General features: G+C 42.4%; 2 protein-coding genes across 5 annotated transcripts in view; both read right to left on the reverse strand.

Moving 5' to 3' along the window:
- Window positions 1-216: 216 nt before the first annotated feature.
- Window positions 217-17,009, reverse strand: LOC137853139 (delta-1-pyrroline-5-carboxylate synthase-like). Of its 2 annotated transcripts, XM_068675148.1 has the most exons (10): window positions 16,466-17,009; window positions 13,795-15,003; window positions 11,072-11,724; window positions 9,014-9,237; window positions 5,765-5,902; window positions 5,172-5,655; window positions 3,070-3,256; window positions 2,714-2,877; window positions 1,691-1,784; window positions 226-1,070 (listed from the first exon to the last, which is right to left on the reverse strand). In XM_068675148.1, exons 6-10 carry the CDS (start codon window positions 5,187-5,189, stop codon window positions 892-894), a joined length of 642 nt encoding a protein of 213 aa, XP_068531249.1. In that variant the 5' UTR covers window positions 5,190-5,655; window positions 5,765-5,902; window positions 9,014-9,237; window positions 11,072-11,724; window positions 13,795-15,003; window positions 16,466-17,009; the 3' UTR covers window positions 226-891. The 2 variants fall into 2 exon arrangements, 1 of the variants encoding a protein (XP_068531249.1); XR_011094273.1 differs by lacking the exons at window positions 11,072-11,724; window positions 13,795-15,003; window positions 16,466-17,009 and adding an exon at window positions 10,747-11,028 and having other exon boundaries at window positions 217-1,070; window positions 2,714-5,655.
- A 1,125-nt stretch (window positions 17,010-18,134) lies between these two features.
- Window positions 18,135-25,398, reverse strand: part of RIN2 (Ras and Rab interactor 2) — an 87,706-nt gene continuing 80,442 nt past the window's right edge. For all 3 annotated transcript variants that reach the window (XM_068675143.1, XM_068675142.1, XM_068675144.1), the window contains 3 exons: window positions 25,251-25,382; window positions 22,986-23,149; window positions 18,135-20,018 (listed from right to left, as the gene is read on the reverse strand). In XM_068675143.1, coding sequence (XP_068531244.1) covers window positions 19,707-20,018; window positions 22,986-23,149; window positions 25,251-25,382 — 608 coding nt within the window. In that variant the 3' untranslated portion in view covers window positions 18,135-19,706. The remainder of the gene's footprint in view (window positions 20,019-22,985; window positions 23,150-25,250; window positions 25,383-25,398) is intronic.

Consider the following 25,398-nt stretch of genomic DNA (forward strand, 5'->3'; position numbering starts at 1 on the left):
GATGTCCCTGTGCAGCCTGCTCCCATCCCTCTCCCTGCCCTGCCAGCATTTGCAGCGTGGCACCATTCCACTCCCTCCCCACCCACCTTGACACTCCAACCACCCTGACCTATGGAAGGCTGCACTGAGCCCCTGGCTGCAGCATGCACATGTGAGTTCGCTTCTTCCAGTACGCAAAAGGAAGCATTTATTCAGGGCTTCTTTTAAACTTCAAAGTAGTACTGCATCTGGATGATGGGTTTGGAGGGATTATATTTTATATAAAACCCACGAGAAATAAATATCTGGTAGAAATAGGTAACAAAATTCACGCTGTATACAGTTGTGCTATTTATCTACAGTTGTCAAAAATACAAAGAAATTAGGTAAAAAAGGTTGCTTGGTCGAAACATTAATGAAATATGCGTTCCAAATGGAGTGGTGGAGCGATCAAACAAAGACACTAAGTGTCTTAAAGCTTCAGAGCTTTCAAGAGCTGCTATGATCACATGACTAAAGAAAAGCTACCAAGTTTGTTCACCAAGACAGCTGTTCAAAGTAAAGACAGGGAAAAAAACTTACACTCTACCACCAGGCATCTTTGCTGGAGGGGAGCAAGAGGAGGAAAAGAATGCAGCAAATGTTTAAACTTCTCCTGATGGTATCTGTATATTTTGAAGAAACCTCTCTGGCAAAAGCAAGGTCAGTTTGCAGATACTATCTAAGGAAACAGCAACAGACAGCAACAAATAACGTGTCTCACGGATAGGATCACTTCATATTCATTGTACCGCACAATGACCAAGAACAATGATCCCGGAGATGAAAAACAAAATCTCTCTCCCCAAGGAGCACCCTGAAGTCTGAACATCTTCAATATACATTTTACTCCTGAATTTTCTCACAATGTTCTCAGTTGGTATTTCTCTGAGGGAGACGTAGGCTCTCATGGAGATACTTCATGCTCCCATGCTCTGAGAAGTCAGAAACATGATTGTCCCCTCTCAGTAACCACTTTGTAGTGAAGAGTCCTTCAATTCTCACTGGTCCACGTGCATGGATACCAGAAATACTAATTCCAACTTCAGCAACTGTAGAAAACACACAAGGTAAAGGTAGTTGATCCTCGGAAGATATTCAACTTTGTACTATATAGCTCTGCATCTTTATGTAGAAGCAGTCATTCAGTGTGATCTCCCTTCCTTCGCTCCTCCCCAAGTGTCAGAAGTGAGTTTTATCTGTTCTGATTAGAGGAACTTAACTATTATAAATTGGAATGTTTACACTTGTCTGTTACAGCTTCACTTTTAGACAGAAAAGTGAGCCAGAAAGGTACGCATGTCTTACGTATATCATGCATTCGTTTGAGGGTTTACCCTTTGAACCATAAGAACTAAATTAGTCAAGATCACAATCTTATGTCCTTTTTTTCCTTCCCTCTTCTTAAAGAGACCACTGCATGATCTTATAAAACCCTAATTACAATTTTTTAGCACGCAGAGCACTGCGTGTTCAAGCCTGCTACAGAGATTTCTAGTAGTTTCTACCTCAGGAATTAATGTTTCCCTTGTCTTTTGCAATTCCTAGTACGTGCACGTGTTTACTTAGGTAACTGATACTCAGTTTTGTTCTAGTCTTTCCTTCCTCCCACACTGCTGAGTGAGCAAACAGCTTTTTGGTGCTTAGCTGCCTGCACACAACAGGCACTTACCTGAGTCCAAATCTATATCCATCAGAGAATTGGGTACTGGCATTCCAGACAACACAAGCACTGTCCACATGCTGGAGGAACTCCGCTGTTTTCTCTGAGAAAGAGGCAAAGCAGAAAATAGGATACAGTATATACAGAATGATCATGCAGTCCAACAGGCACAGCCTCATACCGTGAACAGATACAATAGCAGAACTTTTACCTGCACCGTTATCAGACAGCATTTAACAGCCTGGATTAAAACATGTTCACGCACACCTTTTTCAGAGTACATTTAGCACATAGACACAACTGTAAATATTACAAGGAGCTTGCAAAGACAAGAAGAAAGCGAAAAGATGTCTAATTCTTACTACAGTCTAGACCTCACAAACAGGGTAGTCATATGACTGGGGAGAAGTGACAGCAGCCCCAGGCTGCTTGCAGTCAGATGGTTAAACTACATGTTCAGCTGTAAGCTGCAAGTCAGTCACCCAGAGCAATGGGACGAATGCTAAAGATGAACTCTATCTCCAGTACACACCCAAGTAAATCACTGGTGCACCAGGTAGTGGCTTACAGTATCAAAAGCAAACCTTTCAGTGCTACTCATTTAAGTTCTGCAGAAGGTGCAGAAAACAGATGCCTGCTTGAATCTCACACTGATGAGACACATATCAAAATGACCTTACTGTAGCTGACTCTCAGAAGTTTTAGGCTTGTTTCGAGAGTCATCCTTTGGCTGGGAGCAGCTCTAGCTATGTTTTCAAGCAGCAGAGTGTTCAAACCTCATGCGGAGGAGTGGAAGAAGCACAGAGAGGCACATAGGAACAGAAGTTCGCAGCATCAAAGGAGCAAGAAACTGGGAACTGAAATACATGCAGCTTTTACACTACAAATGCGGAACGGGGAGATAAAGGACTGGGAGAGATAAAAAAAAAATGCTTGTGGTCCTTGTTTGCAGGACTTAAAAGTGACATGGGAAGACAAAGTGTATATAGTCTGATCTTTCCCACAATCCCTATTCCCTCTATAGAAGCTCACCTCTTCCTCCTTCAGAGGCCTGAAGACAACTCCAAGATTCAGGAGACATTTCTGCAAAACTGATGTGGTAAGTCTGTGCAATACAAGAACACAAAGCAGCCTGCCTGACAAGAACATGTGTTGACTTGCCGTTGGCCAGTTGCTCAAACACATGCCTTCACCTCCTGGAATAAGGGCACACAACATGTTTTCCTTGAATTAAGCACAACTATAGATAGATGTAGCTCATAGGGTTCCGGTTGATTATGCTTACTACAGACCCAAGATAAGAGAAACTACTGCAAAGTAAGTAGTTATGCTAATAACAAGAGCCCGCAGTGAAACCAAAGCTTAAGGAAACAGATTAGGTCACAAACCAACCTCTGTGACAATAACATCCATGTGAGAACTTCGATACTTGTGGATATGTTCAACAGCCTCTTGTACACTATCTGCAACCTCAATGCAGCACTCCAGATCCCCATATTCATCACGGAGAGATTTCACTTCTGAGGGGCTGAGTGTCAAGTAAGAGGCAAACTTTGGGCCAGCATGAATCTTCACCTGCAATACCAGAAGTGTATGTATTTTGTGCTGTAGATTTTACCAATGCATAACAGGTGAAAAGTGCAGTTTGTTGTTCTGGGTATAGCCAGGATGGAGTTATTTTTTTTCATAGCAGTCCCTATACTGCTATATATTGGATTTGCACCTTAAACAAACCACTGTTCTGGCTGTTGCTGAACACTGCTCACCCGGTTTCAAGGCTTTCTCTTTTTCCCCCACAGTGAGAAGGTCAAGGGTGTGCTAAAAGATAGGAGAGGACATAACTACAACTGATTCAAACTGACGAAAGGGATAGTCTATGCCATATAATCATAGTCAGCAATATAAAATGAGGGGAGGGGAGTTTCGAGGAAGGTAGACGTTGCTCAGGGACTAGCTGGACACTGATCTATTTGTGGCAGGTGGTGAGTGACTGTATTTTCATCACTTGTTTTGTTTTTCCCTTTCTTATTCCTCTTTCCTTTGCTAATTAAACTATATTCGTTCCAAACCATGAGCTTTCTTGCTCTTTCTCCTCCCACTTGAGAGCAGCAGGGAAAAGTGAGCAATGCGTTGACTGATGCTTAGCTGCTGGTCTGGGGTTAACCCACATTTGTGAGACTTGCAACAGGAACCGAGGGAATGGCATAGAGCTGTGGCAGGGGAGGGTCAGGCTGGATGTTAGGGAAAGGTTCTGCACCAGGAGGTGGCTGAGCACTGGAACAGGCTCCCAGGACAGTGGTCACAGCACTGAGCCTGCTGGAGTTCAAGGAGTGTTTGGGCAATGCTCTCAGTTGTATGTCTGATTTCTGGGTGGTCCTATGTGGAGCTAAGGGTTGATCTTGGTAATCCTCATGGGTCCCTTGCAACTCAGGGTATTCTATGATACTTCAGATTTGCTGATTAGAATCCCTACCTTTGAAGGCTTTCAAGAAAGGTGCCTGTAAGATGGCATTTTCCTGTGCAACTATACATTTTGTTGATAATAAAACCCTGACCAGTATTTGTGTGTTTCTTGTTCTCAAGTCTGATTAGACAACAGTAACATCAAGTCCTCCCCACTGTATTAAGGGGCAGGAGCTGTTGGGTGCTTGTGGAAATCTACCCGTCATCACACAAAATCCATAAATTTACCCTTCACTTCCCCCCCTAAAAAAAACATACTTCTCTTAGTATGACTTCTTTAACATCATCAAAACATGACCTGCCTATTTTACGACGTTTTCCTGCATGAATCACTGCTTATATACACTATTTGCCAAATGCAAATGCTATGTGAAAAATCCACTTTTTAAGTGTAATTTAAAGTACTTCACAAATATTTCTCTCCTGATGCATCTCTGCTATGAAACATTATGCATGTCAAAGCGATTATGTAGGATAGTGGCCTTTCACTGTTCCTGTGGAACAGTAGGAGGGGAAAATAATGGGCGGAAATAAAGGCAAGTGAGGCAAAACATTTAAACCATGTGGATGAAGCAGATTTGAGAAGGAGAAACATAAAATGGGAAATGACTGAGGTAAGAAGGTAAATCAATAGATTTAATAAGAATAGTCTTTGGGTCCATGAGGTTGCCAGCCATTAAGTCAGAATTAAGAATAGTAGAGAAAGGGTTGTGGATATGCTCTTCCAAGGCAGAGAATGATTTTTTGCTACTTAAAAGGAAGTAGTTGTATCCCAGCATTGGCATGCACAGCCACCCCGAAGAAGCTGCTTTCAGATCGTTTCCACTGAAAAGCTTGGGGTTTCATGGAGAAGCCGAGAAAGCTCTCCAGAAGTTCATCTAGGTGTACAAAGAGACAAGTGGGTAACGTTAAGTGTTATGTTATCATACAACTACATAGGGCTCTGTCAGCAAGACCAAAGGCTCCTAAAATGAAAAAAAAAAAAAAGTAAATAAAACAAAGACCAACACAAGTATACATGACTAACCTGTTCTACTCTCAACATGTCTCTGATCTGATCAAACAACAGGGTTCTCAGCAAGTCTTGATGAATTAAGTGTTGCCAGAGCGTTATAGGCAGCAGGATATTCACACTTTACTCTTAAACCTCAGTCAGAGACTCAAACAATTGGTTATATGTAACAAACATTTATGACAAAGACTTGAAGAGCATGTGAATTATTATTATGTATGGTTATTATTATAACCATACCACACATATTCCAAATGTGAAGTTCAGTTACACTCATGATATCCAAGTCACCCTCTCACAGCTTACTTACTCACGTGACCTTCTCAATGCTGGCATCTGTGACCACATACACATGACAGATCCCTTCACTGTGTCCCATCACTGGAATTCTCTTAGCAGCTTTCTGGATATTCCTGACTAGCTGGGACGAGCCACGTGGAATGATTAGCTCTATCAGCTTCTCCAAACGGCAGAGATCTACTTCCTCTCTTGTATTCACCTGTGAAAGTTGTGACACAAACAGTCAATGGCCTGAATTCTCAGGCTCTGCCTGTACTTTTTATACATGCCACAGCAAAAAAGTTGTTGATTTAATTCTAGATACTTACTAGTTGCACTGCATCTTTGACTCCATGAATTGAGAGTGCTTCTTGGGTCAGATGGTGAAGGATTTGATTGCTATATGCAGCCTCTTTCCCTCCTTTTAGTAGCAAGCCATTTCCACTAGCTATGGCCAAAGAAGACACCTGTCAGAACAGAATTAAAAAAAAAAAATAAGAGAAAAAGTAATCTGACTCCTCTGTGAGAATAACATCTGCAAAACAGAGTAAAAACAGGGTTTTGAATTCTGCTGACTTACTCAATATTTATATATGGCACCAAGAAATTCTTCCAAGTCAGAACATGTAACTCCAGAAATGAAGTATCTTAACATTTCAGGAACAAACTTGAGCTTCAGGGTACTACTGGCAAATTGAGACTGCAGTGAGTAAGTCAAAGGAAACCCTGAACATAGGCTCTGGCACAAATTTGGTAGCCGTATAAAACCATTTCAGATGCAAGAACTCTTATCCCTAATCATTCTGGCTGGAAGTAGCTAATAAACTCTTCCTATGAAGAACATTTTTGTTGTGTTGTCTTATACAGAAGCCTTTTATTTTATCGCACTGATTTCATGTTTATAACCAGAAGGTGACCTTGCCCTTGGTGGAGGGGAGTAGATGACCTTTAAGTTCCCTTCCAGGGAAGACCATTCTATGATTCTATGACACCTCCCACTAGACCAGATTGCTCAAAGCCCCATCCAACCTGGCCTTAAATACTTCCAGGGATGGGGCATCCACAACTTCCCCAAGCAGCCTGTTCCAGTGCCTCACCACCCTCATAGAATTTCTTCCTTTTATCTAATCTAAATCTACCCTTTATAGTTTAAAGCCATTACTCCTTGTCCTGTCATTACACTCCCTGACAAAAAGTCCCTCCCCAGCTTTCCTAAAGCCCACTTGAGGTACTGGAGGGCCACTATAAGGTCTCCTCAGAGCCCTCTCTTCTCTAGGCTAAACAACCCCAGTTCTCTCAGTCTGTCTTAATAGGAGAGGTCCTCCAGCCCTCATCAACTTCGTGGCCCTGCTCTGGACCTGCTCTAACAGATTTTTTAATTATGTTGGAGTCCCCGGAGCTGAATGCAGCACTCCAGGTGGGGCCTCACAGAAGTGGAGTAGTTAGCGAGAATCACTTCCCTGGACCTTCTGGTCATACTTTTGATGTGGCTCAGGATACAGCTGGCTTTCTGGTTCGCAACTACACATTGCTGGCTCATGTAGAGCTTTTCATCCATCAACGCTCCCAAGTCCTTCTCTGCAGGGTTGCTCTCAATCCACTCATCAGCCAGCCTGCATTCATTCTTGGGAGTGCCTTGATGATGGTGCCGAACCTTGCACTTCGCCTTCTTGAACTTCATGAGGTTCGCATGGGCCAACCTCTTAAGCATGTCAAGGTCAACTCAGACCAACTCCTTTTCCCTACTAGCGTCCTCTGGGTAAAAACAGTCACCATGTTTGATATTCTACCTCATTCTGCTGTCCACAATTTGAAAAGAAAACTGAAAAAATAGGGAATACTTCAGAAAGATACACTAAATGACAATGATCTAGGAACCTTGCCGTACCCAGATACTATGCGTCTTTAACATATAAAACTAGACATTAAAATGCAATTTGATTGTATCTTGTTAGGAATCTGCCTCTCTGAAGATCAGCATCACAAAGGAAAGCTGCAGAGACAAGCTTATTTAAATAAAAAAATCTATTCCATAATGGGTTTCAAAACAGTTTGTTCCCTTTATATAATAGATCATGGCTATACTTCAGAACGATTGCTTCCTATAGATTTCAAGAAATCCAGTCTGTGAAATATGATCTCAGAACTTCGCCTTGTAAGTACTAGAGGCAAACATGCTATTTGTATATGCTCATTAGAAGCTAAACTGTTAGTCTGCAATTGTTTCACCTTTACTGTAACTCAAGGCTGAACTCTGAGCACTGACTCAATTCCATGTATGCTATCTCCAGCTAGCTATCAGGCACACACTACTCCATGAAGAAGTCAAATATCCTCTGTAATTGCTTACCCGAACCAGTATGAGATGCAATAGTAAACTATTGAGGAAGCAACCTATCCTCTGCACTCAGAGTCCATCCTACTATCAGCTATAGCATGGGAGAGAAACCATATTATTCAGATGCAGAGCTAGCAAAGATGATCCTCTGAAATTGCATTGGAGAACTTGAGGATGGGGGCTGGCAGGAAGAAAAGTAACTAACAAGGCAAGTCATCGTAAGTCAGTAAATAAAAAAAAAGGAAAAAAAAGTTCAGGGGTGGGAAGCCAGTAAGAATCAGCCTGATAAAACAAACATTTTATCAGTAAGATAAAGAAGAGAGGAGAAGGGAAGAGATTGGCTATGCAAGGCAAGAGACCCAGGAGGCAAAGGTTGGAGTCTAGGAAGGCAGACTAGAATTTGATAACGAAACATACTGGTTTTCTATGAAGAACAGAGCTAGCAGCAAGGAAGTAACAATGTTAGACAAGGGAGACTAGTGCCTTTTCCTTTCACATGAACTTTGCCTAGAGCATACTCCCCTTCAGTATGAAATGAGGACAAACACTCACAACATTCAGTTATGAAATATGAAGCTGCCCTTTGGCAGTCTCTTTTTAAGTGCCCATACCCGTCCCTTGCTCCTCAAACACTTGCTCATACGTTAGAGAAATGCTCAGTCAGTCTTGCTAAAAATACCAGCATTAAGAGCCTAGACTTACCTTTCCACAAGGAAGTAAAAGCTATCATTCTGCCTCAGTGCTAATATGCAGTATCAGTATGGGACAGACCACTCAAAGCCTACAACTTTTACTTTGTGATAATTTTTTTAGCATATATTCTTAACAGTTGTGGTTTGTTATTAATAATCTATATTAAACATCTGAGTTTTAATCGTAGCCTGCAGTTCAGCTGTACTAGGCATGGACAGGAAAGTGCTCATTGGTAGGAACCTCGAGAGTTGCAAGTTAAGCAGGGAACCTACGTTATAAGACACATGCAGAAACTGCACCACCTGAATGTAAGATAACTCCTCCTTTATGCTGGGTATCAAAAAACAACGCTGAATAACTCTCAACATTGCAGAAGTAAGTCCCAAGAATGTGTCCATGGAAAAAAAAATTGGGATGACAACAGAACTCATTTCAGAATACTACAAGCAAAAAGTCTTTTGAGGCAAGACTTCTTGCAGCCTTCCAATAAGTCACCAATAGAAATACACTTTTGTTATCAAATTATCTCTCTGCCCTCCTCACATACCTGTGGAAGACCGTCAGGACAGGACTCAAAAAAAATCATAAGAAGGACCCCAACAGGCACTGTCACCTGCTCCAACTCTAGATCTTTTGCTATTCATGTTCTCTGAACTATGCACCCGATGCCGTCCTGTGAAGATGCTGCAATTTGACATAGCCCAATAGCCAAGCTGTTCAGCTTTGATGTAGACAGACTTAGACATTTCAACAAAGGAAGTGCCAATCTTCCTAGAAGAAAGAAAAAATTGTGCTCAAAATAGATTTATCTGTCTAGTTTCAAGAAAAAGTGACCTAATGGTCAAACTAGGAAAAAAAAGCAGCTGTTTCCCACACCACAGCAAGAAACCTAAGATGAACAATGTAAAGCATTAAGTTTAGTAGCTACAATAAAACTGCTCAAATTTGACAATGATTTCACATATTTGTGAATCATTTAGGTGTATCACATATACACCTAATATGATATGAATGATTTGCATATGAAGTAACATCCACAAAGTCAAAGTTTGTCCTATTTCTAGTACCGTTACACAACTGTGTACCTGAATTTCTTACAAATTTCTACCCTTGTGATATTCCTGGAAGGTTTGGGCAGTAATTGCCTCTTTCTGTTTCACAGATGAAAATCCCAAAGAGCAGAGGAACACATAGTATTTCAGATTGGACAAGAGCTGCCTGTTTTCTAGTCTGAATACATTCAGGTAGGAAGTTTACTTGGAAACGTCCCTCCAGGCATTCTCCTCAGTAAAAAATAGTTGCCATATGTCTTTTACTGAACATTAAAATTTGTGATGTGCCAGTTCCACACATTTTCTAACCCAAGACCAGCTTCCTGATGCACCACTCTAACAAAAAAGAATGGATTTAGTCTATGCTGCCTGAACTGTACTTTCCTCAGTCAGAAGGTAATGTGGTTCTTTCCGGAAAGCATCATTTTTAAGTACCAACCTTCCCCACAGGGGCCAAACGTTACAGCGGCTGAGGGAGCTGGGCTTGTTCAGCCTGGAGAAAAGGAGGCTCAGGGGCGACCTTATTGCTCTCTACAGGTACCTCAAAGGAGGCTGTAGCGAGGTGGGGGTTGGTCTGTTCTCCCACGTGCCTGGTGACAGGATGAGGGGGAATGGGCTTAAGTTGCGCCAGGGAAGGTTTAGGCTGGATCTTAGGAAGAACTTCTTTACCGAAAGGGTTGTTAGGCATGGGAATGGGCTGCCCAGGGAAGTGGTGGAGTCACCATCCCTGGAGGTCTTTAAAAGACGTTTAGATGTAGAGCTTAGGGATATGGTTTAGTGCGGACTGGTAGTGTTAGGTCAGAGATTGGACTCGATGATCTTGAGGTCTCTTCCAACCTAGAAGTTCTGTGATTAACCAGCCCAGGAGAATATTCATGCTATTTCATGCATGACAATAACAGGGAAGATACTTGCTATATTTAATTTCTAAAGTGAGCCTCCTTTGGCAAAAGAAAACAGTATTTTATTTTTATTTTTTTAAACAGTGCTGTGGGTTGCTGCTTTCAAAGGCCTCTCTCTCTGTCTTCTTTGATGAAAACATCTCTTATGTAATTATGGAAGCTGCAGCAGTTTACACTGACAAGCTCTCAAAGTCCTGGGTTCCCTAATCTGTGACAGCCATAATAGCCAATTGCAGGTGACAGAGTATTCTAGTTCTACTCATTTCCTTTGAGGCCCAGAAAAGCTCATGACAACCGGTGTTCTGTGAAAGGACCCGGAATATTACCTTTATTTTCAGCTTCTTCTAAGTCCTTTTTGCTTGCCGAGGGCATTTCTTTTCTCTGATTAGTTAATAAGTCAGTGAGACAATAAAAAATCTCCGCTCTCCGAAAGAGAAAAGTTTCTGAACTGCATTCTTATATGAAGTCCATGGTGTTTGACATCTGGCTCACTTCAGCTCATTCCTACTGACACATCTTCTTACTGTCTTGATGCCCTGAATACTTGGAGCCAGCTGATTTTTTCCAGGACCCATTTGTGTTATAAACCTGTATTTTAAAACTTACCACATGTTCAAAGCCTTAAAGAGTGAGGACGTACTGTTCTCTCACCTGCTCAGGCTGCAGAGCTGCCAGGGTCCTGCCACCGGCTTGAGACATTTCACCCTGCTGCTCCACTGTAGGGGCCTGCCGAAACAAACAAACAAACAACCACAAGACATGCAGACAAAGGTTACAGCCCACGTGGAAGGAAATGAACACTAACCTTTCAACTTCCAACTCCTTACTCAAAGCAGGAAAACAGGTACGGTCTTAAGAGACATATCAAAGAAATTTACTGTATGCCAGAACAGGAAAATCTCTATCAGATACCAAAATGCTGCCATGGTCCCCGAGCATAGCCCCTTTCAAGGCATCACAGAGATTCAGTAAGACCATCCATGTCATAGGGAACAAACAAGTATACAACTTGTATCAAAAAGACTTGACAAAGAGCAAAAGAATACAGGGACAGCTAAATCTCAGAGTATAAGGAGGCTACTGAAAACAGGGAGACATCCTTTGAAAAAGTTTAATTATATAACTACTGAAAAGAGAAAAGATTGCAAAATAACATGGGAATGTACAAACAATATGGGAAGCCAAAACCAGCCTGAATAACAGCTTGCAGAATAGCTGCTCTCTCTCCGCTCTGTGTACATTGAAGGGCTTCTACAGAAGAAAGGTATTTTTCTTGGCACGGATGTCAAAGAATCCATCTCAAACTGAAACGATACCAAACAAGTTTTGAAACAGAAACAGAAGTAACAAGTCATAAGGCTCAGGCAGCATTTCACTAAGGAGTTCTCAAGGAGCTCATGGATACGCTATGTTTTCACTTTTAACTCTCTTGAAATTGTCTGTAGAACAGATAACTTGAAACATGACTAATACGCCTGGACTTCTATTTAAGAAGTATCCTACAGAAATTGCCAGAGCAGGAATTCCCATGTTAAGGAAAATAAAAGAAGGTAGTAGTGGGAAGCGTAAGAAAAGAACTAGTGGACACTTGATTAATAAGACTTAATTAAGGACTGTTAAAACAGCTTTTTAAAGTGAGGTCACATGTTATAACGTGGAGCGTATTTTTGTGTTCTTTGAACACAAAAGGGGTGTTGGACCAGGTGACCTCTGGAGGTCCTTCCAACCTCAACTCGCCTGTGATTCCTTTGCAGCCACTATTCAACAAAATAGCAAGTACAATTCACAGCAGATAAACATAAAGCAATGCAGAGGCAAAAGGGGAAATCAGGCCTTCGTACTACACATAATCCTATGAAAACATAACTTCAATGCTCATCAGCATTGAACAGCAACTTCTCTGTTTAAGCTTTTGGAAAAGGCCTAGGAAAGGCAACAAAAAACATCACCAATCTAATCAAAACTCAAAGGTAGCCTTGCTATCTCATAAACTGAAGGTTCATTTGCATTTTGGATGCTACACAGAATTATATTTTTGCCCACCTTAAAAAGGTCACAGTAGAATAAAAACAGTTTCAGCCAAGAGAAACAGGGATCACCAAATGTTTGGAACAGTTTCTGTAGAAAAGGACTAAGAAAAAACGTTTTTCACGTGAAAAAGAGATGAGGGAAAAGACAACGTCTCATATCATAGACGTTGAACAGAGATTGATAACCCATGTTCTCTTTCCATACAGAAGGTGGGGACATCAAAAGCTAGCAGGAAGCAAATTTCACTCCTCCAGCCCACAAGCACACACAAAATAAAGGAAGCGGTTCTTCACATAGTGAAGCTAGCTCCACAGTTTACACACATTACCTAGTTAAGGCTCGCGACTGCTGTGACCCATGGATGCTAAGTGTTTACATGGGTTCAAAGGATATGACCAATTTTTACAAGAAATCCATTAAGCATTTTTATGCTCAAAGGCATTTGCTTGTCTTAAAGTGCAAGTCACAAGTATCACTCTATACTTGTTCTATTCTGCTAGGATCACAGATCTTTGGTCTGACTTTCTGTGGCCATTGTTACATTGTCACAGCAAAACAGAGGCAGGAAAACATTCCTACATACGGAAACAAATGACTGAGTCATAAAAAGAATTTATGATAAAAAAATTAATCCGCACACTATCTTAGTTCAGCAGTACATTCTATATGAACACTGTGAAATCTGTTCATCTGATTCGTGTCAATATAGAACAATGCTAGGTCCACATGATGAAATGTGACCTTCTCTCTTACATACCTTTGTATAACCACAAGTCTAAGAGAAACAGAGTGGTTAATGTATATACTTCCTGTACCTTGCAAAAGAATGGTCTAGCAATTCATGTCAGTAGAGTGTTTGGAGGGTAAACCTTGAGACTCGGGTCTAGGGGATAAGAGAACAAAGGAGTTTTCAAAAACTGCTGACTTTTGCATGGGGCGCTGCACAGGTCTCTGATATCCAGGCTAAGAGATCACCACATTAAGGGGGGGGGGGGGAAGCTGAAGAATGACTGAAGGACAAAGCCTGGGAGGAAGACTACTAGCCCTCAGTACGAGCGACCCCCAGAGGGACCACCGGAGACTGATACGCATGCGTCTGTGGGATGATTCGGTTCCTGGGAAACTAATTATAATAACCCTGCCTTTTCCAAAAGTGGTGCTGAATATGTATTAGCCTAGGAGCATAAAAACCAGCCACCTGATGTAATAGGTGTGCGTCTTGGTGGAGCGGAGACTCCCAGCGCACCCAGCACTGTTTGCTTGCCTCTATTCATTTAATAAATTGTAAACCTTAATTGCAATCCTATTTGGGACTCAGTCATTTATTACAGCTGGGGGCTCACCTGGGATGGCTTTGGTTCCTGAGTTCTGATTTGATCTAGGAGAGGCGCCACACCATTTGGTGGCTCCTATTCGAGTCGGGTCAGGAATAACACCATCTTGAACCTGAATAAAGGCAAGCAAAGTTATTAATATTTATTTATGAGCTCCCTTGACAGCTGCAGCACTATATTTTGCCCATAATTCTGTGCGTGAAGATCTGAACGAAGACGACGGAGTTGTAAGTGTTTAAGGAGCATACCATTCGGTTGGGTGGGATTTGGTTGCCTGTGTAAGTTCCGTCTCAGTCACACTCAGTTCCGAAGTGAGTGTGGAGGTCTTCTAACCACGGTTCCAATCTCCAGTGAGGGACTTGGCCGGTGAAGGACTGAAGCGATTCCTATATGATTTGTGGGTGGGTGATAGGTCCTAAACCCTCTGCAATACGCTCTTACTAAGGTAACCAAGGGCTGTGGGAATTGCCATAGTAAAATTCCCGGATGGGTCAGTCAGACCAGAAGAAAGGGAGCAAATTTCCAGACATACCACCAGAAAGTCCATTAGGAATAACAATTAGAAACTTGAACGAGAGGGGCCCCAGAAACTGAAAGAGTAAATTAAAAATGGCCCAGTATTATATGATAGAATGACCCAAAGATGCCCACCCGCCGCCTCGCCCCGTCCTGACCCGGCCTGGCCCGCCCAGGGGTGCCACCGACCACCAACCTCGCTGCTGCCCGACCTGGCCCAACAGCTTCCGCCCATAGTGTATATCGAGTAGACCTGGCAGCTGCCCCCCTTTACCTCTCCCCCCCCCCAAAAAAAAAGGGGGGGGGAGGAGACGTGACACCATCTGCCCTGTAATCCAGCAAAAATCATAAGGGACCTAGAACAGCAGAGCAAACACACAGAGTAACACTGACATCCTGTCCATGAACATGCTATAACGATCGCTCACCTGAGAAAGAACTGCATGCAATACAGGCACCTGGTGCTACATTAGTTCATTCTAAGAGATCCTACTAGTTGTTACCTCAAAAAGACATGCATACCGCTCCCTACTTGGAAACGCATCAGTCCATAGACTCTGACCCACCTAAAGAACCCTGCAACTGACTGAAGGAAAAACAAAGCACTTACCCCAAAGAGCAGCCCAGGCAGAAGGAGCTCTCTTAATGCACATCTGGGGCTCATCTACCATTTGGCCCCACCCAGCACCCAAACCCAAACACCTGGGAAAGGGGAGGGGAAAGCACAAGAAAGTAGAAAGAGAACAGGAGGAGCAGCAGCTTTAGTGTTGTTGTTGTTTTTTTTTTATTATTATTATTATTATTATTTATTATTATTATTTTTTTAATCTTGTTTAGCTCAACAGCAAGCAGAGTGCAGACGAGAACTGTGCTTTTGCTGCACGTCCCGCCCCGCCGCCTGCAGTTCTCCATTTCCACCAGCAGGCGGCAGGGTCTGGCAGGGGTTGCCCCCAGCACGTCTGGGGTTCTGCCGGGGTTCCATTGCGCGGGTGTGCCGAGGCTCCCAGACTCTCCTCTGGGATCCCCGGCCCAAGACCCAACCCCAGATGGTTGACCCCAGACCCTCAAGCCCAAACCCTCGACCCCAAGCCCCAATACTAAACCATCAACCCCGGACCCTCAAGTCTAGACACTTGACCCAAACCCAGAGGCACCCCAAGGCCCGTACAGGAGACCTGACCCCAAGCAATGACCACAAATTCCAACACTGAGTCCCCACTCCCGAGGTGGCCCCAACCCCAGAGCTGACTCCGATCCCTGACCCCTGTAATGGATCCAAACCCCCCAACCTCAGACCCAGAGCTAAGCCTGAGCCACAAACCTGAGCCCCAAACCCAGACCCTCAATCCCAGACTCTCAACCCCGGACCCTTGACCCCAGAGCCCCTGACCCTGAGACCCAGACATGTATCTGAGCCCCAGACCTGGGACCCAATCCTGACCCCCATACCCAGAACTGGGCCCGATACCCATACCCAGACATGGGCCCAAGCTCTGGACCCAGACCCACGCGTGAGCCCCAGACCCGGACTTGACCCCGAGCCCTGGACTTACCCAAATCCAACCCCAAGCCCCAGCCCCAAGCCCCAAGCCCCAAGCCCCAGCCCCTGACCCTTATCCTTTGACCTTGAGCCCTGGACCCAAGCCCTGACCCTGAGTCCCAAACCCAGAGGCTGATTCCAGACCCTTGACCCTGGACTCCAGCACCCCCCCCCCCCCCGGAGTTAACCCCAAGCCCCAGATCCAAGCCCTGGACCCCGGAGATGACCCCAAGCCCTGAGACTGGAGATGACTGAGCCCCTGAACCCTGGAGCTGACCCCGACTCTTGATCCCTGGAACAGACTGTGGAACCAAATTGCAAACCCCAAGCCCCAACCCCGGACCCTTAAGGCTGGATCCTGAACCCCGACCCTCGACCCTGAGCCCTAACCCCACGCTCCAGTCCCAGGCCCCAGCCCCTCAGCCCTGGACCCAGACTTGACCCAGGGCCCCAGACCGGGAGGTGACCAGGAGCTCTGGCCCCAAGCCCAGAGCTTACCGCGCAACTAACCCTGGACCCAAAACCCAGACCCAAAACCGCGGACTCAAACCCCAGACCTGAAACCCGAACCCCAGACCCTCGACCCCAGAGCTCCCATCCCGGGTCTAGCTGTGAGCCCCGGACCCAGGCACTTGTCCCTCGCCGTCTCCCTGGCTTCCCCCTTCCGTTGGCTGAGCTGCGCCTCACCCCAAGGCTTCCTCGTGGGCGGCCGCTGGCAGTGGGGCCTGGCTGCTGAAAGGGTGGATCGGCCTCCTGCTGGCTGCGCTCCAGAAGCCTGAGTGCTCGGTGGGCTCCTGCTGAAGCCGTGCTTGCACAGCCCCAGAGCACTCAGGGGGGTCGGCAGCCGGGGCCCCCGCACCTTGCCCCCTGCCATGACCACTGTGGCGGCAGCTTCAGCTGGCAGCAGCTCTCCAGCAACCTCGAGCCTTGTCTTCTCCGTGGAAACAGTCCTGGGGGATGTTTTCCCTTACCCAGGCATGTCGTAGAATAGCCCTCAGCACAGCACAGCCCAATAATTTCTGTGCTAACACCCAGCACTTTACCCACCACAGGCTTTGTGCACTTGTGTTCCTGGCACAGCAGAAATAGTCTGCTGCCCCCGGCCTGCCTTGTGATACTGCAACAACTGGCATGGAAGGCAGACTGTCTGGAAGATGACTGCTTTTAGGATTACAGACAAGAAAAACAGCACAGAGAAACAAGAGATTTGGCTTAATCTACTGCAGATGGCATGTTGTCTTTTTTCAATATATACTTTTTGTGAATTCACTACTCATACCCTCACATAACCTCTGTTTTTATGTTAAGCCTCTTACTAGCAAGATTTAGGGATTTATTACCTCCAGCTTTATTTCCTTTGCCTTTTTTATTACTTCTCTGTGACAGACAAGAAGCAGCACTGAGTGACCACCGCATTTAAAAGCTTTTTCTTGTTTCTCACTATTTTAGAATATCTATTATCTAACTCTGAGAAGAGATGGAATAACTTGTTTTTACAAGTCCAAATTCCTTTCCAAGTTTTGGTATCATCTGTTTCCTGGCATTATGAGAAGTGAGAATTTGCACAGCAAAGGGAATAAAGCGTTCTACTTTTCAAAAGACAATCGCATAAGATTAGTGGAATCATCCTGAGGTGGTTTGGGCACGTGTTTCCTTTTTTGCACTCTTTTCTTAGTTTCATGCCTGAAATTCTGAGTTTCTCAACACTTTCCACCTCTGCCCCGATCCTTCCTTCCCCTAAGAGAGCTGCCATCATATGGAGATAGTAGAATTTTCTTTAGCACTGAATGTCAGACTTAATTTTGCAATGAGTGGTTCAGCAGTCAAGCTGTCTGCACACTTTGCCTGCTGACTGAACAGTCAGCACACTATGAATGACTGGCTCAATCTAAGAAGCACCAAGTTCACTTCATCTACACAATATTAGTCTGTTTAAATAGTTAACAAAACTGTGATAGTAGTTAATACTGTACTAAAAAAAAAAAAAAAAGAAGAATCAGTGAATTGATGTCTAGCCTTGAGAGTACAACCACTGCTATCTAACAACACAATTATTTTTCTGCTTTGGTCTTAAATCAAATTACTTCATGCATTCAACTTCCCACAAACTACTTTATGTAGCATCATCTTTACGTATTGCATCCTTCCCTTGCAAAGATTTTAAAGTAGGCCAAGCAGTAAAAGAGTAAGTAAAATAGAAACAGTATTGTCTCCTGATACACAAACATTCACATCCAGAAGTGTGAATCACTTCTAAACAAAATGAAAAAATCACAGCACACAACATCCAAAATTATATTCAGTATTACAATGTATTACGTGCAAAACTCACCAATTACCTTTTACAAAACGCAATACAAACAGTTACTAGGGGTTTCAAATACAAGGCAAACTAACATTAAAAAATGCTACAGATCTTTGTATGTACAATACACATTGCTCATGACATACTTCTGCAGTCATCTGCCTTACATTGTGCTGCTCACACTGGATTTGGAGAAAACCCTGCATCCCTCTAAAAAGAGCAGCCATACCTGACTTAAGGAGGTCAACCTGACCCACAGCACAGCACCATCTATCTTGCACAAGTGTACAGAATACACATATTAAATACCATTTTATCTTTGTATATGTAGGACTCTGACTTCACACATCACCCACTGAGTAACTTAGAATCATGAAATGCTACAACACACTCCTCAGTCCAAAGCACATTTTGATGGTGCTGACAGACTATACAAAATGGTTAGCATTCTCATTCACCTTATTAATACATCTGATCTTCCACCAACACAAATAGTACCTGGGATAGGTGCCGTCAAATCCCTCTAAATATCTACAATAATGTTTACATATAAGTTCCTTACCAACCTCCTTTGCTTATTTTCTGCAAGGAGCCTGAACCAGCAGACTAACATGTTTTAATCCTAAAACAGGTTCTCTAACTCTGCCCCTTCCCTACATCCTTTTCTTTCAACTTCCTGTTCCAATCACCTAGTTCTATCTTACACAAAGCATATAAACAATAAACCAGGAAACAGTACCTCAAGTTCATATAAAGGCACTGAAATAACCAGTGCCAATGTTACAATCTTATACATAACAGAAATTTCATAAAAAACTCTCCTATAACAGGAAAAGAAGAGAAACCAAAGAGACTTTTAATGCAATGCTTTAAAACCAGCAAGAGATTTATTCTTGTATATTAAGTGTTAAAATCACATGCATAATTATATAATACTTTATAGTTAAAAAAATATTTTAAAAACCAACCCTGACAGTTTACCTGCAACTGCTATAAAATTTCTAGGAAATATATATAAAACAGGAAGCTTTTCTGTAATAAAAAAAAATTAGAAAAGGATGCAATCATCCAGGTAATTATGAGTTAATTGATGCCCTGCATCGGACCGTCTTGTTTAACTCATGCTGGTGAAACTGAGCATACACCAGACAGTTTACTGAAGTATTTGTCTAGCATACATATATTTAAAATCAAAGTGACATTTGGCTAAAGGATGAGTATAAGAAAATAGATTTTGGCTCACTACAACAAAAACTTGCAGAAGGCCAGAGTATAATATGTTTCATTTCAAGAAAGTCTGTGGTACAAGAAATTCAGCTTTTGTGGGCAGTTTACTCAAACATGCTGGTTGAATATCCTGTACAACTGGTCATATGCATGGTTTATATGTTTGCAGGTGTTTTTGTTGTTTTTGTAAGCAATGCTAGATGTGTCTGCATGTGTTTTACTAGGCATGGATGGTTTAAAACCTGCATAGATTGTTTTAGATCCTAAGGCAGGCAGCCAACAAAGATGTTTTTAACAGTTAAGCAACAGAAATTAAACTGCAAATTACTGATTTTAAGAAGCAGAGTTGTTCTGAAAAATGGCACCATAAGGATCACTGTTAATGCGCTTGTAGACAAAGTGAAAGACCTGGGGTTGTGGCCGGCTATGCAACTCAGCCTTAATCTTCTGAGGGTAGGTATCTTCTGTCAGTTGCTGCCAGGTGTCATCAACGAAAAGAAACAGACTATATTCTTTTGGATTGTCCACTTTAAACTTCTCAGCACAAAGCTGACATACATCTTCGGTAGTGATATATGGCCTTACTAGTAAGGTCTTTCCTGTACATCCACTGTTAACTTCCTGGAATGCAACTCGAAGGTAGTTCTGTAGAATAAGAAAACAGACATCAGAAAATAAAACAAACAAATAAGAACTCTGAAAACTCCAGAGTCAGCAGTGAACACCAAATATCTAATTATGAAACACACACCAGTGGTTCCTGTAAATTCTGCCAACCCCATGAATTGCTATGTTGGTGGTGAAACTGACAAATCTCTTGTGGGCATAATCAAAACCCAGGAAGTCAACATCCCTCTTTTTCCTTAATTTGCATTCTAGTCCTGCAGCTAAGAGTGAACAGATACAGCCTTTAGAGCCAGATGGAAAGCTCTGGCAGTTTCAATAGGACTTCACATTAAGCTTTAATCGGTAACAAAATTCTGAAAAGCAAAATAAACATCTTATGCAGCATGCCCAAGAGACATTGTTGCTGCCACTGCTAGGTCAGTACTAGAAAACGGAAGCTTCATACAATGTTAGTCAGAAAGGGGAAAAAAAGCTTATTTTAAGAAAATAAGGGTGTTGACTGCATGATAAACATCTATTTGTGCTCTCATGCTGTAGCATGCAAAAGGTAGTAATTCAGCTTAATTTACGTCATTTTCAATGACTTAACCAGTAACTATCAAGTCACGTCTGAATATGATGCAACAAATTTTGTGTGATGGCATTTTTTTTTTTTTAATAAGACAGAGGGATGCCAACATTTACTCTGCCACATTTGAGTAAATTTATATAATCTTGAGGCAAAAATTGGATCTTTTTTCTCTATTGAGAAAATATGCCCACAGTTCTGATAACAGGGTTATATTCTAAATATGCTTCGAGAGGAAATGTAGTTCTACCTTACAAAAAGCATTTGTAAAGAAATGTGAAAAGCAACAACTAGAAAAAAAAATAGACACACGAGCAAAGCAGCCTGCTGTTGAATGCTTTTTTTGTTGCTGTTGCTTTTTCTTTGTTTTGGTGTGTTTCAACAAAGAATTAACTGGAATTGAAGACTCAAAAGTAGTTGGGAAAATCAAGAAAGATTTGTTTACTGAGTGAGCTTGTACCTGTGTCTGTATGCTAAATGAATTAAGATGATCTCAGTTCCAAAGAGCATTCCTGTCTTTATTAAAGATTTTTTTTTTTTTTTGATAGCTTGTAGGCTGAAACACTGAAGCATTGCAAGAGCTTTTAAACCACTGGGACTGAGCCCACCTGGGCAAAACTCGTCTATTTTTGTTATCTAACTTGAAGTAAAAAATATAAGCAGCCCTACATAAGGTCAAGTATACCACAGTTCTAATTTCTAGTGCAATTAACACACAGAAGGTGCATTTTTAAATGCATGTGCTTTCAGGCAGGCAGAATTGCTTTAAGGGGAAGCTGATGGTTGCACAAATACTCATAAGTCATATAGTAAGTATCAACGTTATTTTTGCAGTATAAGAAAGTTGTCTAATCATCATCAATATACGGGATTTTTGACTTTTCCATCGCTTTGAAGGACAGAGGATGAAGGTGTTCAGAAGCCCAAAAGCTACAAGGCTGTGAGACCATCACAGATCAGTAGGTGCATCCTGGTTTGATGCAAGACAAATTGGTATAGCTGAATTTGTGTTACAGGTTTGTCACCAGGAAGGTGCTTTATTTCAAGGACTATGGGGCACTGAGAGAAAAGATGGAAAACTGGCATTCTAAGCAGGCAGAAGAGACTCTCTTTTGAAAGGGACAACAGAATGAGAAGCAGTGTACACACTCAGCACCGTCTCTTCCCCCATCCCCTGCACCCTCCCAGTTCCACCATGGCACCCAGCTGCACTTCAGCTTGGCTAAAGTTGATTTGATGAGTAAGAGGTCAGACAGAACAAGATCCTGTCAAAAGAATCTTCCACGCCATCCAGCAGAGATACAAGAGGATGAATTTTCCTATGAATGGTGCAGTGTTTTTGCAAGAAAGAACATCAGATTTAAGTAGCTTGAGACTCCAACTAAACACAAGTAAGCACAATATAGTATGTATCCCAGTAAGATGGACTAGGTTTGAGCACTGATCGTAGAGTTTGGTGTTTCTGTTAATTGTCTGTCCTCCTAAGAGGAGAATTGCACAAGACTGCTTCTTCACCCAGAACTTTCTCGTTCAGTGTTGCTGTGCAGTCCTTCGGGTGGACATGGATAAAGTAGAGGGAGCCTCAATTGGAAGGTTTCATGATCTTCTGATGCCACACCTTCATTTCTCAAGCTCTTAACTACATCAAAACTAACTGAAGGTTGTTATTAATCTCTCCAAAAACTTTGTGCTGCGGACTATTAACAAGTGAAAGAGTAGTCAATCCTTCCTTCTTGACTCCAACATCTTCCCTACATCAGTTTGTGGACTGAAATATCTGAACAGCCGGTCACCAGCATCCTATGGTTTTATGTGAAAGACATGCAGGCCTGTTTTTTAAAGACGAAACAGTCTCGACTTTTGTCATTCTTCAGTTGAAGTTAATGCCCTACTCTGAAAAGAGCAGCAAGAAATGGTGGGGAAAAAAGAAACACACATGAAAAGATCCACATTATAGAATACTACTCTTTGCATTAACTTTAAAACTGTAGGAAACTATTCTCCCACCTCTCCTCTGTGCCACCTGCTGTATGCCACCATTAGTCACTGGGGAGCTGTGCCGATTTATACCACCGGAGACATGATTTGTTCTTTTTAGCAGTAGAGCACACCAAAAAAAACAAACCACTAAATCAAAGATAGGATTCAGTTTGTCCATACTCTGAGTGACTTAAATGGAAGGGAGGGTGGGAAATGCATATTTAGCACTTTCTTCAGATATCATAATTGAATTATGTTATAAAGTACAAAGACTTCAGAACTGAGGAAAGTTTGCTAGCCCCTGTTCTCAGCACTGCTTCACTTCACTGACGTCATACCCCCATGGCAATCATAATGAAACAAACCTCTCAAATTGACATTTTCAACAAAACAATTTCTGGTTGCGTTTGTTTTAGTTCTTAAGCCCTGGGCTGTACCTGAAAATCATCAACGGAAGGTATTGTCCTGTTAGTTGTCCTCCTTTTGTGCCATTGCCGAAGAGTATCTCTGGCTTCTGAACTTAGCAGTCTGGCAGCTTGCTCTTCCTGAAAATTCTTGATCAGTGAAAGTGCTCCATAAGCGCTTGTCAAGTAATAGCCTCCTGTGAAGGACAGCAAGGGAATAAATTCTCAGAGCGGTCACAACCACAACACTAGTTCTTAATTTCACAGTTCTCACACTAGTTCTCACAGTTTCTATATACAATTGCTGTATATTTTAGAGTTGCTGTATTCAACTGTCAAAATATTTATGCTTATGAACAGCTAATTTTCCTGCTACCTATTGCATGGTATGTTAAGAGAGATGCAGTAGTCCATATTATCGCACTCCATATTATCAAGTGGTACAGTAATAATCTAACTCTGGATCCAGTAGCACTGGGGATAGCTGGTTACTTATGTGACTCGTGTAAGATGCTCCTTTGCTCCTGAACATTTTTACAAAGCTGGAACAAGAGTTTTCTCCTAAAGTTTCCAAACATTTACTCCCTTCCCAAGCTTTGAGAATTGATGCAGTAAATGTAACTGTTTAAATGAAACGGAAGTCAGTCTACCACTGTTCAGGAATGCAAAAGCAATTATGTTCAGTGGCAATGAAATAATGACAGATTTAGACTCACACTCTGGAAACATCGCAGAATTTGCTCATTTTTAAAACGACAACTGTTTTTTTCACCTTTTTAGCATTCCCCATAATGTCCATCTAGTTCAAGAGGTGATGTCTGCAGTCCTCCTTACATACTTCACTGTCATTACACGACTAGAGAATACATTTAAAGACAAGATGGAGTTGCTGACATACAAAAGAAGCTGCAGGTCACAAAGGAAAACAGTCTCAGCACAAGATAACAGTCCTCAACAACCACTGGAAACAAAAGACATGCCTCTCATTTGTTTTATTTTTTTTAATTATTTGCACAGTATAGTACAACTATGAATCAGGACAGTCTACTGATGGAGTGATTCAAAGACATACTCTATACTCATACCGTATGCAATTTTCAACATTTCAGAACAGCATTCTCTTGGTCTTTAACTTTGCCACAGATTTTATACGCAAACACATACAAGACTTATGAGCCAAAGTGGACAACACATTACATTTGAACTGCAAAACCCCAAAGCACTAAACAATTTTTTTCTGCGCAGCATAGTTCAGCTGGTGCTGAGGACAGGGCCAAACAACAGCTGGACTTCTTTTGCTGAATTAAAAACACCGTGACTCAATAGTTTGGTAACTGTGTGTTCACCATCTCCAGTTTCACATCTCAAGTATTTTCCATGCAAACGCTCCCGGACGATGCACTAGAGGATGCTGTATACACAAAGGCAAAGAACAGACTAGTGCCAAATGGGAGGAATCCTGGCAAGGCTCTTTCATACATACCAACGTGTAAGAGAATACAGCAATTCCACAAAGCTGAAAGGTAGCAGGGACGTGAAACGCAAACACACAAAATCACAGCTGAGCTTGGTCGAAAGAACTTTTAAAACTTCTTCATAAAGCGGTAGATTTTGGGGCCTACCAAGGTTTTCAGAATATGTTTTTGTTCAAAACATCACCAGGAAAACAGAGAGGAGGGAGATTTCCCTCTCTGTACTGGATTTCAGCCACAGGCCAAGAGTACCTTCGTAGGCTTAGTAAATGTATTCCTAGGGCTCATATAAACCATAAAAACGCTTTGTGAGAAACAACTATTGGGAAGAAGTGAAGACCACCAAAGGGGATGTGTTCTCAAAAGTGCTGCCCTGGTACACAGCTCTCCAAAAGAAAGCTCTCCACAAGCACCAAAGCCAGGCCCCATTAGACATCACAACTAAACTGAATGCTGCAGCCCTATAGGACATTAGCCCTCAGCATATTTTCAGGCTAAACACAGGGACATATAGGGACATACACATTTGGCATCTGCACAGTGCTTGTGTTTGCTTGTCAAGTCATGAAACCCAAGATATTCCCTCATAAAGGAGTATACACCAGTAGCTTCCCTGATCACTGAAGCCTACATACCTCAAGCAAATGAACTCTTAATGTAAGATTGAAAGAATTAGGATGTTCTCTTGTTACGCTATCGGCACCACTGGCTTTAGCACTCCCCTTGAGAGTACTTCTACATGAACAAGGTAACAGCAGCTACACTGTGATAGAAAGTCCCCCTTCCCTAGTTCTTTGCCCAATTCTAATAAAAATAAGAACATTACCTTCTCCATGCAGCAAAGATGGATCCAGCAATTCCATCATGTACTCAATCTCAGTATCCAGCTCCAACATGTCACACTGGGCTAATACGTATGTTAGCACAGGCAAGAAGTCATCAGCTCCATATAGCCTCCCTGGGGTGAAAGGAAC

Source organism: Anas acuta, chromosome 3 (genome assembly GCF_963932015.1).
Source record: "Anas acuta chromosome 3, bAnaAcu1.1, whole genome shotgun sequence".
Classification (NCBI taxonomy): Eukaryota; Metazoa; Chordata; class Aves; order Anseriformes; family Anatidae; genus Anas; species Anas acuta.

Bases quoted from the DNA above. Each gene is read 5' to 3' on its own strand.
- LOC137853139 (XM_068675148.1), bottom strand. The intron at 2,878-3,069 runs GTTTGTGACCTA...CCCTTATTCCAG, and splicing joins TGTTATTGTCACAGAGGTTG to GAGGTGAAGGCATGTGTTTG. The intron at 1,071-1,690 runs GTAAGTGCCTGT...TGTTTTCTACAG, and splicing joins GGATATAGATTTGGACTCAG to TTGCTGAAGTTGGAATTAGT.